The following is a 15596-nucleotide window of genomic DNA, read 5'->3' on the forward strand; positions in this document are numbered from 1 at the left end:
TTTAATGCTTTCAAATGCATTTTTTGTGCATTGCATATTTTAGTTTTTATGGTAATATTTCTTTTATATTTTTGGTTCAGAAAAAAATGAAAATGTTTTTTAGATTTTAGTGGGTTTTTTTTCTGTCAAATAAATATTTTTAGTATTTCTAGGTCACTGAATGAAAAAAGTATTTCCAAATATTTATCCCCAAATATCATTTTATTCTCCTGTCCATTGTCTGTCTTTATATATTTTGGAAGAAGGGAACTGAAGATAAGAGAGGAGAATAAAGATAAGCTATGAGTCATTGAGGGAAAAATTGGGAAAGCAAAAATACAAAGTATACAAAGATTCAAATACAAAGTATTATGCAACAATCAGTGATTTTTAGTTCAAAGTTAAAAAAAAAAAAAAAAGAAAAGGAAAGTGTTATTTGCCAAATCCAGGAGGAGACTGGAGCAGTTCAGACATTTTTAGCAAATGATGAGTGCTGCAAGCAGTATTTTGTGATAACAGACATTGTGCAAAGCATTAATGGTTTACTCTTGCCTAAATTTTGTACAAATCTGATCTCAAATTTTGAAAGGATAGGGGGAAAAAAGTGATGCATTTTCAGAGCTACTACAGGTCATGAACAAAGCTTGTATAACTTGATACAATACAACATGTAGCTGTACAACTGACTAATGCATTCATGTACTGATGTCAGCTGCAGAATGATTACATAGCTAGAAGCCAGTCCTATGAGAAAACCCCAGAGAAACAAGGGGGAAAAGGTGACCTAAAGGCACCATAAGAATTGTTCAAGTAGATAGCCAGATAACATGGTAACAAATTATTCTGTTTTGTAGCAAGTAGAAGAACAAATGGTAAGTATTATTATTTGAGTTGTGGTATCTATCAAGCACTTTATATAGCTAACTCATTTAAATCCTCATAACATATCTTACAGAATTTCAGAAAATTATATAATGCATACAAAGTTATACAGCTAAAGATAAGTGACAGAGCAAGATACGAATTCAAGTCTGTTTGGATTCTGTTTCTTCCAAGTTTATTTAAAATATTTTTTATATCTAGGAAGACCTTCTCCTTGATAAAAATTAAAATATTAAAGGTAAGGCTATAGTTCCTTCAAAACCACTTCCTATCCCATTAGTCTTTTTTTCATCACCCTCCCCTCTTATTAGTGCTACACACACACATATAAACTACCACACCACCACCACCCCATGCCCCTATAGGTAGGAGATTATATAAATGTACCTATATATGTTTGCCACTGATATACTTAAGAATTTCTCTTGTAGATTTTTTTCTAGTAGTACATATTGACCCACTATACTCTTTTTAACTGTTACAAAATAATCCATAGATTGAAAATTGGTACAGTCACTCTGGAAAGCAGTATGGAGGCTCCTTAGAAAACTTGAAATGGAACCACCATTTGAACCAGATACCCTACTCCTTGTCCTATATGCAAAGGACTTAAAATCAGCATACTACAGTGACACAGACACATCAATGTTTATAGCAGCTCAATTCACAATAGCTAGATCATAGAACCAAACTAGATGCCCTTCAATAGATGAATGGATAAAGAAACTGTGATATATATACACAATGGAATATTACTCAGCCATAAAGAAGAATGAAATTATGGCATTTGCAGGTAAATGGATGGAGTCGGAAATTATCACGCTAAGTGAGATACACCTATCCAAAAAAACCAAAGGCCAAATGTTTTCTCTGATAAGTGGATGCTGATTCATAATAGGGTGCGGGGGAGTATTTATCAAGCAGTGGGTAAGGGAAGAATTGAGGAACTCTGAATTGAATAGAGGAAAATGAGGGGAGGGGAGGGGGGAGGAAAAAAGAAAGATGGTGTAATGAGACAAACATTACCCTGTGTACATGTATGATTACACGAATGGTGTGACTCTACATCATGTACAACCAGAGAAATGAAAAGCTGTACTCCATTTGTGTACCATGAATCAAAATGCATTCTGTATAACTCAATAGAACAAACAATAAAAAAATAATCCACAGTATAGTTTAGCTTAATTTATATAACCATACTACCACTGATGAACATTTAAACAGTTTTCAGTTTTTCATTATTAAGAGTTAGTTTCTCATTATTAATGTTGAGTGATACCAAAGTGTACACACCCTTTTCACCAAAAATTAGAATTATAGTCATAATAGTCATATGGTCCAAGCTCTTTCTGTTACTTAAACCATTTCATTACAACATCCCAGACATGGAATACCTATAAAAACTTACATTGAGCAGCAATAATACCACTTATGATAACTCTGAAATAATATCTGAATACTTACTATGTTTGCTGAATTGACATTTTGGAGTCAATGAGTTAATACTTTCTCTTAATGAAAACAAAAATAATACCTTACATTTGAATTAATTTTATACTGTTTTATGGTTTCTTAGTCCTTCCTCATGGAATTGGATAAATATCAAAATTGACACTATTGGGAACCTCAAATCGCCATATTAATTCCCTTCAAATCCTTGCCTGTAACTTGAACTGCATGTGCATGGGGGATAAAACTTCAAGGAACATAGTTAGGAAACAATAGGATGCTGATGAGCTGAGGAGAGATTTTAGCATGTGCCCACTACAGAATCTGCCTGTTTCCCACTTCTGCAAACCTTAGAAATAAAGACCACATCCAGAACTAAAATCTAAGACAATAACTGGACTAATGATAAGGGCTAGATCTAAGGACAAATTCAAATAAAGACACTCTAAGTGTTTAAAAAGTCTCAAAGTTCAGGATGATCCACCAGTAATTTAACTGTTAGAACAAAACACACCACTTTCAGAGAAAAATAACAAAATCCAGCATTTACAACTCTGGTTATATACAAGGTTCAATTAGTAATACAATAGTACTAGATATGTGAAGAAACTGAAATATATTACCCATAGCTAAGAAAATAATTAAATAACCACTAGAGCACTATTTGACCTAGAAATTGTTAGATAAAGACCGAAAATATATTCTACAGGTAAAGGTGGATATCATGTGTAAAAAGAGAGATTTTAATCAGATAAAAGAAAAAATAGAAATAATACATCAAAATGAGTATTTTTCTTTCCTTGAATTATTTAAAAGTCAATAGACACTTCAAAACAATAATGTATTTTGGGTTTTATAACATACATACAGTAAGCTACATCTCAATATCTTTTCATTATGGAGTTCTTACATTTATATGAACTGATATAATTTTCATTAAAGACAGATTATGATATGTTAAGTGTTCACATTAAAATTCCTATAGTGACTTTTTAAAATGACTTTTTTGTTTTATTTTTACTTTTAATTGACACAACATAATTACAACTATTTATAGGACACAAAATGATGTTTTATTTCGTGCATATATTTTTAATGATCAAATCATGGTGATTACACATTTAACATTTATTCATGATGAGAACATTCAAAACTCTCTTCTAGCTATTTTTAAACAGTATATATTGTTAACTATAGTCATCCTACTCTTACTATGTGATAGAACCCAGAACTTATTCCTCCTAACTATAATGTTATACACACTGACTAACCTTCCCCTACCCAACCTCCAGTCACCCCACTATTGTACTCTCAAATTCTACAAGATAATTCTTTCAGATTCCACAAGGGAGATCATATATTTGTCTCTCTATGCCTGGTTCATTTCACTTAATGTCCTTTGGATTCATCCACGTGGTTGCAAATGACAGGATTTTGTCCTTTTTGTGGCAGAATAGAACTTAATTGGATATATATGAAGTTGGCCAATTCACCAATTTTCTTTATCAGTTCATACAATGATGGATATTTATGTTGATTCCATATCTCAGCTATTGTAAATTGTGCAACTTATTTTTAAAAACATACATGGGTATAGATATAGTAAAACAGATAAAGGAATAAATCAGGTAGAACAATAAAAAATACTTCATTAACTCAAAGTAAACAGAAAAATAGAGCTTCAAAATATACAGGCAAAAACCTATTCTGATCAACTTTGTCAATAAACATGACAACTTAAATGAAACAAATTCCTTGGGAATAAAACCACATACCCTAACATAAGAAGAAATTGCTTTTATGTTTACACCTATGATCTACTTCAAATTAAGTTTTATAAATGGTGTGAGGTAGGAATCAATGAAATTTAATTCATAAATTAAAACCCACCCATTATGGAAAACTCCAGACTGACACTACTTCACTGGTGAATTCTAGTCATACATTTAAGGAAGAAAAAATACTCAACTTATATGAACTCTTGCAGAAAATGGAAGATGGAGTTTTTCCTAACTCAGAATAAACTTTATACAAAAAAAATAACAGGAACCTTACTAGAAAGGAAATTATAGACCAATGTCCCTCATGTACATAGGCAAAAATCCCTAACAAAATTCTGCAAATTGAGTTATCAATATGTAAAAAGACTAATATATTATAACAAAACTGGAAGTATCCCAGGAATGCAAGGATGGTTCAACTTTCAAAATCAAACACTGTAATTTACTACATACTCATGACAGAGTTAAAAGAGATATAATCAACTTAGTTTCAGAAATAGCAATAATCAAAATTCAACTCATTTATAGTAATGACTCTCAGAAAATTAAGAATAGAAGGAATCTTTCTCACCTCACCTATTTAACATTATACTGGAGTCCTAATCAGTGTTACAAGGCAAGAAAAATTATAAAGTCATGAAGACTGGAATAAGAGAAGTAAAATGTCATTATTCACAGATACCATAATGGATTACGAAGAAAATCTTAAAGAATCTGCAAAATGACTATTAGAAACTAATAAGCAAAGTTAGTAAAAATTAAGAATTATACTTAAATATTAAAAAGTTAGCATGTATCTACATTACATTGCAGTGATTCCCCTTCTAGATGTTTTCTTAAGAAAAAAATGAAAACATACCTTAAACTTTTTTTGTGGTCTTCTAGCAGCTTTATTCTTAATAGCTCTCAAATAGAAACATTCAAAATGCTCCTAAAAAGGAGACTGAATAAATAAATTGTGGTATATTCACAAATGGAATACTATATATGCTATATATATTATACAACAATGAGCTACGGATACACACATTATGGGTGTTTAAATTTATAAGAAATCATTGAACTTCACACTTAAACATCTCTGTGTTTATATCCCCATAAAAACATTTAGTTGTCCTTTTTTGATTTGACTTCTGAGGCAGAGATGTTGAATGATATAGCAAATGAGCTACAAGAGTTTAAAGTACAGTATTTTCTCCATTGTAAATAATGATACTGTGTGCTACATATATGGAGAAATTCTGAACAATATAGACGTTAGCCATATATTTCACATAACATTCTGCTGAAGATAGGGCAACAATTCAATTAACTTGTAGGTCTTAATGTAGTGTAATTCTTGGTTTACAAGAACTGCCTTGTTTTATTCATTTATTCATTAGTTCATTCAACACATGTGTTGAGTTCTTATCACATGTCAATTACTCTCTTAGATTCTGATGATAGAGTAGTGAAAAAATAAATGAATAAAAATCTGTTTCTCATGGAAATTGCATTATAATTGGAGAGACAGGCAAAAACAAGATGTACACAGCATGTTAGGTAAGAATAGGATTAAGAACAAAACAATGGAGACAGTCTCTTTTGGGGAACACCCTGAAATATGTGAAGGAGATAGCTATATAAATATCTAAGGAAGAACTTTCTAGGCAAAAGGAAATGCAAGTGCAAAGATTTAAAATAGGAACATGCCTAGGCTCAAGGAATAGAAACACGGGGTGTCCAGAGTAAAGCAAATGAAGACAAAATTAGTAGGAAATGAGATCAGGGTATTATTCTTATTATATAGGTCCTTGTTCACTTTTTTTCAGTGTGATTTGTGAGTACCACACATATTTTTATTGGTTTTATTTTTGCTTGGGTGGCAATAATAACTAAGTAAAAGTAATCATGTTCTAGGGTCAAAAAGCTTTTTTTAAAATTTTTTTTTTAATTGTAGATGGACATATACCTTTTTTCCCCCCTATTTATTTATATGTGATGCTGAGGATCAAACCCAATGCCTCACATGTGCTAGGCAAGCAAGCCTTCTACCACTGAGCTACAACCCCAGTCCCCATAAAGCTTTTTTCTCTATAGAACCACTACATCCTTAGCTCATTAATGGTAATCAAGTTTTAATTTTAAGACACATATCAAAATCAGAATGCTACCTGTAGAGGCTCAACAAATGACTGGCCTCTAAGAAAGCTCATAAGGTGACTTTTGCCTTCATGGAGTCACCTCTGAGTCAAAACTGCTTTTTAGCTTTGTGAACTTAGAAACATTAACTTGTTAGTGTCTCCATCAGGTAATCGTGGAAAGATGCTGGTATCATTTACAAGTAACTGATATATAAAACTCAAATGCCCATTTATTAAAATAATAAATCTTTCAAGGAAACCAGGTAACCTAAGGCAGTCATCAATGCTGCTTCTTCCTGTAGGGAAAATATTGCTTTGGAAGCCACATTATCACAAGGTTGATTAGTGATCATGGCACTTGTGTCAGTCATCTGAGTGTGAGTGTTCTTAACCTTTGGCTCTGGGTGCTCAAGTTGCCAATCTCCAAAACAAAGCTATACTTGCCAGATAGTTCCAAGATAGAACTCCCAAAACATGCTTCCTTCTTCACTTGCCTATTTTTTTAATACTCTCTTTATAAAACCCTCCCAAAGATATTTTCTTCCTTTAGATGTATTAATGCCTTCCTGAAGTCTAAGTATGGTTAGTAATCTAGTTCTACTAATGGGACTCTGCACATCTTTGTTCTGAACCATTGTGTATTAATTTCATAGCTTAATTATTGGAGGATAATTTTAGAAGTGGGCCAATTTGCAGCTGACCAAATTTACTAACCAAAAATTTGTTTTAGTTATTTTATTACTATTAATACATCTGATAAACATGAATTTAAGCCTATTTGGTAACCATATTTTATTAAAATATTTTATTAGATTTTATATATATGTATACATAGAGAAAGAGAGAGACTGGATATAATATGTATCAATGGATACATATCCTCTTGAATATATTCAATGTATTTGAAACTTCTTTTGGATATAGTTCCATTATTTCATATATTTCAAATTATACTAATTTATTTCTAATATTTTAAGGTTGTTTAATTTTTTAGTCAATAGATCAACAAGCCTAGTTCACCAGTTGGAATAAATTATCTAAATTTTCAGAAATAACAAAAACTGAAAACTTAAAATGATATATAAAAGTTTATAGCAATTTATGTGAAATGTTAGTTGACAGATTCTCACTTTGTTTTTACTGCAGTATTTTTAAATGCTTAGATTGTTTCTCTTCCGGTTTCTCTGTTGCTGCTGCAGAAATGTATTTCAACATAATTAGTTTCCTTTGCAATTCTGTATATTTTATTTTATGCATTTAACAAACATTCTGTGAAGGAATCCATAGTCTTCATTATATTGTCAAAAGAACCCATGGCAAAATCAAGGAAAAGAACTCCTAGGCTAAGGAAGAAGTTGGGAAAAAAAGAGAGAAGCAGAGAGGAGATTCAGCAAATAGCCTGATATGGGTCCTGGTAGGAAGAAAACCTGAGGGTAGAGAGAAGGGGCGTGGTCCTAAGGCCTCAGAAACTAAGAAGCTTGGCTGCCTATAGCCCTCTTAGACTGTAAGTATGGTTTTGTCAACTCAGCTATTTTAATCCATTTGGTGAATTAGCATTTTGACAACTTAATTCTTCTTTGAACTGACCAAAAACCACCTTCCTGATGTGCTAGAGCACCCCTAAAATGTATATAAAATAGAGAGCTTTCTTAAGTCTTTTATTTCTTTCATTGTACTGGTTCATGTAAAAATAGGTGTTTTGCTATAATGAGATATCACTTCACAGCCCTGAGGATAGCCAAGACCAAAAAGAAATAATAGTAACAAAGATGTGAAGAAATTGGAACCTTCACACATTATTCGTGGGGATGTAAAATGGTAGAGTCATTTTGGAAAATAGTTCTGGCATTTCTTCAAATGATTAAACATGGAGTTATCATATGCATCAATCAGTTTTTCAATGCTGTGACAATACCCAACAAGAACAACTTAGAGGAGGACAAGTTTATTTTGGGCTCAGTTTCAGAGATTCAATCCATAGTCAGCGGACTCCAGTATTGTGGGTCTAATATGAGGCAGAACATCATGGCAAAAGGGTGTGGCAGAGGACTGCTACTCAGTTCATGGCATCTAGGAAGCAAAAAGAGTGGGGAGCCAGGGACAAAATCTAATCTCCAAGAGCATGCCCCAATGACCTACTTTCTCTAGCCACATCCCACCTGCCTACAGTTAACCACCTAATAATCCATTCAAATTATTCATCCAAATGGATTGATCCACTGATTAAGTTACACCTCTCCTAATGTACTCATTTCACCACTGAACATCCCTGAATTGCTGAATACCATGAGCTTTTCAGGGGACACCTCATATCATGACATACATTGGTTATATGGTATTATCAAGTGATAATGTCATATGACATACTGATTCTACTCCTAGGCATATGCCCAAGAAAGGTAAAAACATACCCATAAAAACACTTGCATGTAAATGTTCATTGCAACATGATTCATAATAGCTAAAAAGTGGAAACAAATCAAGCATCCATCAACTGATGAAGTGGATAAATAAAATGTGGTAGACTATATAATAGGCTATTATTTAACAGAATAAAGAAATGAAGTACTGATACATGCTCACCACAACCCTTAAAACATTATGCTAAGTCAAAGAATTCAGTCACAAAAAAAAACATATTGTATGATTCCATTATAATGAAATGTAGGCAAATTTATATAAAGAGAAAGTAAATTAGTGGTTGCCTAGTGAATAGGATGAGGGTAGGCGAAGGGGAAACTGTTAATGGGTACTTCAGTTCTTTAGGGTATAATGAAAGTGCTCTAAAATTGATTGTGGCAAAGGTTGTTCAACTCTGTGACCATATTAAAACTCATTGAATTGTACACTTTAAAGGATGGATTCTATGGTTGTAAGAAACAAAATATGTGTGTTCCTTGTATAGCCAACATTGAAAATCAGGAACTTTGACCTTTTAGTTTTTTGTGGAAGTACACCACAACCTTCCCAATTTCTGTTGTCCTTTATTGCCTTGTGGTGTTATCATTTGTCTGGCTCGGCATAAATACTGATTCCCTTAATAGTAAATAAACAAACTACATTATCTCTTAGATCTTTAGATCAATGTATGGTTCTATTTCAGTGAACCACTGGATACAGGAAATGGAATCATTTCTATTAACTGGTGGCAAGAAAAAAATTAGACAAATTAAATTTAACAGTTCAATAGTATGAAGAACAATTTGTGAATTGGGCAGCTCTCAGAACCAGCAGAGGTTCAGGAGCTCCTTTCCATAATGTGAGCAGGTAGCATTTCTAGACAGAAAATGGAAGTGAGGTGCAGAAAAACTTGATTGGTTGACCTTATTTGAACATGATCTGTTGGCAGCCTGTGACTGAGGCATGGTGACTGTAATTGTCTAAGACTCAGCTATTTGTTGCAAAAGTATACTCCTAAGTTAGGTTCTCTATTAGTTTATACACTGTATTAGTCAGTTTTTCATCACTGTGACCAAAATACCTGGCAAGAACAACTTAGAGGAGGAAAAATTTATTTTGGCTCAAGTTTCAGAGGTCTCTGTCTACTGTCCTCTGACTCCATTGTAGAAACATGGCAGAAAACCATGGTGGAGGACACCTTCTCAATTCATGGCAGTCAAGAAGCTGCTGGGCAGGAGGCAGGCAGGAGAAGAAAAGAGGGGAGAGGGGGCCAGGGAGAAAATAAACCCCTCCAGAGCATGTCCCCAGTAACCTACTTCCTTCGACTAGGTCTGACCTCCATTCAGCTATCAATGGATTAATCCATTGATGAGGCCAGAACCCTCAGGATCCAATCATTGCCTAAAAGCCTCACCTCTGAACCTTGCTGCATTGGGAACCAGGCTTTCAGCACATGAGGTTTTTTTGTTTTGTTTTGTTTTGTTTTTTTGGAGGGAGGCACATTCCAAATCCAAACCATTCCATATACTAAGTTAAGGTGCTGTTTAGAGAAAAGAAGCAGCCTCAGAATAAATTTAGTTTAATTTAATGCTAGGAACTGCCTTGAGAAGTAGGAAGGTATTCCATCAAGGATGCTTTACTTGGGTTCAGTTCTCAAACACCATCAGCACTTGCTAGCTATGAAAGTGTGATCAAATGACTCTTTGATCTTTAGTTTCTTCATGAAAAATGAGGATAATAATACCCCCCTCATAAGGTGTTATGAGAATTTAATTATATGTAGAAAGCTTGCAGTGCAGCATCTAACTTGTAATAAGTATTGAATAAATAGTTATCACACAATTACTGTTTATATTTATTATCATTATTATTTACAACAAATAGTTTTTAATCAAATGCTTTCCTCTTAGAGTAGTCAAAATATCCTTTATGGCTGTTGACTATTCTTCTCAAGCCCTGTTGATGTGTACTGTTCTTATCACAGGTACAACATAAGAGATATGATGCAATTCTTAAGCGTTTGCATTGTCAGGTGAACAAGCTTCAGTCAAATAGAAGACAATGGCAATGGAACATTCAACAACTGGAAAACACTGCAGCTGAACTGAGAAAATGTGTTGGAATGAAAGAGTAACATTGCCATCTGGCAACGTGGAACACAGACCATGACAACAAAAATTTTGGGACAGAATTTTAAGAAAACCCTTTGGTTGCTTAACAACCAGCGTCCACTGGCAGAGGCCTGTCTTAATGACAGATGTATTTTCCCTTTTTTGAATCAGTTATATGTTGTTAAATTATCTTCCAACCATACAATGGATAGCACTAGATAGATAAAAGTAATGCTTACAGGAAAATAGTGGAAGAAACTGTGTGAATATTTCAAGCATGCATAATATATTATGCTTACATTTTAACAATGTTGTATTCACTACCCTACAAAGTAAACATTTAGAAGAAGAGAAACAATCGAATTTTCAATAATTTAAATTGTTGAGATAGTAAAAATGGTTGTTTTCAAACTTTTTATTAGATCATGCTTTTTACTGCTGCCTTCATAGTAGCTCATAAATATTAATATTCACAATAATGTTGTTATATGTTTAATGCTTCAGATATTTCACTCAGATTTCTCTTTTATCCAGAAGGTAGCAATCATTTTTCTTTCTTATTAAATAACATATTTTAGGGTTTTGCAATGCATAATATTTTTTGTTCATTTTTCTGTCTATAAATTCTTTATTACTACTGTGACTAAAGTTACAACATCATGTAAGGCAAACATACAAGCGAGCTCTTGAAAGAAATGTTAATAAGTATAGACAAACATTTTTTTTTCTCCTAGAAAAGTAAATATTATGTCCATGGCAATTGATCAGATGTTAACTTGTTCTTTTGAAATAAAGATGCTCCCTTTCATGACTCCATTGAGTCAAATACTTAGAAGCAAAAACAAAATATTAATTATTGAAGATACTGTTTTAAATATTCACTTGTAGGATTAAATTATTTCAAAGCAACATCAAAAGGACATTTCAAATCCTTTTTCTCCTCACCTTTCTATGTGTCTTAGATTCAGTAAGAGTGTAGTTGATATAAAACCTGATATAAATAATCTCATTATGTCTGACATTAATAGTCTTATCATGGCTTAGCATGGCTTACTACGGTTAACACTTCAAATGGCTTATCCTGTAACATAATCAGCTTTGGTCCATGACTCAGAAACACATCTACAAATGAAAATGGTTAAACCTACAGATTGTAAGGAGTATCCTCTATGTTTACCTGGAGATAAGTTTGAACCAGATGCTGATCATATAAGTATATTTTAATATAATTTCTGTTAAGAGTTCTTATATTTATACTTCATAATTTTAGCTATAGCTTATAAAAGAAAATTTTACTAAACTTTTTAAGTTTATAATGAGATTCAAAATATTTGCACATGATAAATAAGACTTTGAGTTATTGTTTCAGAAAAATCCAGTGTGAAAGAACTGAGTAAATTAGGTGAATATTGACAAGACCAAAAAAAGAGGCAGATAGATCCAAGAGTGCACACAGATTACAAGTTATTGGAGACTTATTGACAGAAGCATGGATTGACAGAAGGATGACAACAAGACTAGTAAATTCATAGCAACGTGGGTCGGCGGGGAGCTTGAAGAGTAGCTTTCATGCAAGTTGAAGTATACCTGGATTTACCTCAAGCTAATACCAAAGATGTCAGGCATATTCCTGGAACTGACAGTGCCAGGGTCTGGTCATAAAACTTCACATGCCTCTCTAGTGATTTTGTTTACCTATCATCTGCTGGAAAACTATGTAGGGAAAACAGGCCAGGGTTTCTCAGAGGCAACCATGGTGACTTCAATTCAAGATGGTTGCAGTCAGGTCAAGCTGGTTCCTTACAGTCATATGTGTGAAAGTTTATTTTAAAATAAAGATAAAAAGCATGTAATATTGGGTGCGGTGGTACAGGTCTGTAATCCCAGTGGCTTGGGAGCCTGAGGCAGGAGGATCATGAGTTCAAAGCCAGCCTCAACACAAGTGAGGTGCTAAGCAACTCAATGAGACCTGTCTCTACATAAAATACAAAATAGGACTGGGGATGGTGCTCAGTGGTCAAGTGTCCCTGAGTTCAATCCCCAGTACCTCCCCCACACAAAAGCAATAGGTCTAATCTACTTCAGATAATACAATTTTTTAAAAATATCATTTATAATTAATGCAACTATTTTTAATTTTGTGGCAGTTAAATTATTTGAAAGAAAGCATCTTTCCTCTCTAATCTTTAAAACAATTTCAGATAGTGGAAAGTTTAATATTAATCAAGAAGAACTAAAGCATGAGGTGATCTCAAACCTAATGATATGATATTTTAGCCCCATCATAAAGCCCAAGGTTGGAAAATTGAAGTTATTTATTTTTATTTCTGTAAAACCTAGCTTAGAATATGACATCTTCAGCCTAGTGTTCTGTTTCTCTTTTCTGTTACTATAACAACATATCTGAGGTTGTTCAGTGATAAAGAAAAGAAGTTTAGTTAGCCCACAGGTTGGGAGGCCAAAGTCTACCAGCTCTGGCAAGGGCAATGGTCCCTTTTGGCTACATTACCTCATGGCAGATGGCATCATGGTGGGAGTATGTGTAGGAATGACAGATAACATTGCAAGATGGGAATCTAAAGAGCCACTGGGGACTAATAGAGATCCTAGGAGAACTATGCAATCGCCAAGGACCTAAGGACCTTCCACTAGGACCCATCTCTTAAAGGTCCCACCACTTCAGGACTACACACAGAGGACCAAGCCTTCAACATATGAACCCTTTGGGTACACAAATGATATACAAACCATCTCATGGTCTTTCTCACATATTTCTGGTTTTAAACTTTCTCCTTGGGGTAAACACACAGTTCATCATTCTCATCCTCATTACCTTCTCCTTAGAAATGGTAAGTTCCTGGGGGATTTAAATTGCTTTGTCATCAGGGGCAAGGCTCTCGTCCAAGCGCCAGTCACTGATGTTACTGACCTCTGCAGAAATAATCCATTCTTCCTGGTCTTGAGCATCATCTTCTGTCAGTGTTGTACCTGAAGGTCTTTTCTCTAGTTAATGCAATCAACTTCCTTGTCCAATTATGAGTCTTCTAAAGCTATGCTTTAAGAATATTGTTTTTACCACAGACTTTAAAAAGTCCTGATATGAAGCTAGAAGATAGTGAATAACTCCTTAATTCTCAACAGTATGTATCTTCACCCTGGCGAGCTAGGTGCTATTACCGAAATGATCAGGAAAATGTAACTAAAGCAAGGAAGCCGAGGGAGGAAAAAACCCACAGTTAATACCTCATAATATTACACATGAAATCTATAGGCAAATTAGAACTGCTATCTCAAAATATTACTACATATGCAAGCTGTGGAAAAATCAATGGGCCAATGTTAAGAAATTGATATTTACTTTTAAGCCATATCTTAAAACCTTAGAGAGCACCAGATATTTTACATATTAAACAGTCACATTAACGATCATGGAAACTTCCATGGTGAATATAAATGGCCAACATGTTATCTTTCAGACCATGTTTCTTCTAGTCAATTGATTAGTCATGCTATTTTCCAAAACACTACTGATAGGAAATAACAACACTAAACAACAGTAATGTGCACAGTAACTATGCTATTTCATATTTGGCAAATTTTGTACACTATTTTATTGAATTCCTAAAATAATGGTTTAAGGTATATGTTATTATCCCTGATTTATAGATGGGGGAAATGAAGCTAGACAGGTAATGCAACTCGCCCAGGATCTAATCACAGCTCATCCAGGAAGAGTTGAAATTCAAAGTCCTACTTTAGTTACATGGCACTACAAGAAAATAATTCTAAGGGTAAACTTCAACTGTATTATGAACTAGAAATAATTTTTTTCTATTTTTCACCTGTCATTTTGATAGACTTTGAAGCATAAATGGATTTAATCAAAGAGAAATTTTATGGTTTAAAATAATCAGCACTGAAATGCATAGGTAATACTACATTAAGTTTGGTATCTGAAAAAAATTTTGGTTAAAAAAATAGAATTCCGTTTATAAATACTGCTTTGGAAGCTTTTGAAATTCACACAGGAAATTGCAATTGAAAACTCAGTTCCTTATCTTATACTGAATGTGGAATTCACTGTTCATCCATAAAACTTATTAAAGTGCTATATTAATACTACAATGAATTGGGACTATTGGAAGTGGTAGTCCTTAATTTGGAAGAATGTGTGGTTTTGATTTGCTAGTTGCTCATATTTTACTTGTTCATATTTTCACCATTATGTTTATTTTTCATTAACTTAGCTAATGATTACTAAAGCTAATGATCAGAAGATAGAAGTTATATGTCTATCACAAATAACCTATGTTATTTGAATCCATAATATCCTTCTAAGGGAAATGTTTTTCTTTGCTGATAAATTTGGCAATGTAAGAAACAGGTCTTCTATATGATATTAGCTACTGTATAATACTGTTTCTTGAATATTACTGAAGTATAACCAAAACCAAGAAAAATAATTTAAAATAGATACTAATAGTACAATAGATTTATTCAGTACATAGCTCAGAACGGGATGCTCCAAATTGCTTTTTCTTTTTTGTAATGTTCCATTTAAATGATGGCTGTGAGCTCTAAATCTTTAGAAAAATAAAAATAGCATATGAATTGGTAATGACAGGGTTGCTGTTTACATAATCCAGTGAAGACTGACATGAAGTAATGAGACTTCAACCTCTTAATTAATGAGATGATGTATTCCAAAAGCAAAAACCAGAGTTCGTGAGAGAAATCGTTTTAAAAGGCTTCTTACCCAGAAAGCTCTCTGGCATAAAAATCATGTCAAAATTGGAATAAAACACTTAAATTACAGAAATTTGCCAGCATTGCTCAATCACATAGCCCAAGGTAATTTAGAGGCAGTG

The 15596-nt window shown here is 33.4% G+C and overlaps 1 protein-coding gene across 5 annotated transcripts in view; it reads left to right on the top strand.

Moving 5' to 3' along the window:
• Ccdc122 (coiled-coil domain containing 122) overlaps positions 1-11549 on the top strand; it is a 37030-nt gene extending 25481 nt beyond the window's left edge. For all 5 annotated transcript variants that reach the window (XM_047553633.1, XM_047553634.1, XM_047553635.1 and 2 more), the window contains one exon: positions 10602-11549. In XM_047553633.1, coding sequence (XP_047409589.1) covers positions 10602-10751 — 150 coding nt within the window. In that variant the 3' untranslated portion in view covers positions 10752-11549. The remainder of the gene's footprint in view (positions 1-10601) is intronic.
• The last annotated feature ends 4047 nt before the right edge of the window (positions 11550-15596 follow it).

Source organism: Sciurus carolinensis, chromosome 5 (genome assembly GCF_902686445.1).
Source record: "Sciurus carolinensis chromosome 5, mSciCar1.2, whole genome shotgun sequence".
Lineage (NCBI taxonomy): Eukaryota > Metazoa > Chordata > Mammalia > Rodentia > Sciuridae > Sciurus > Sciurus carolinensis.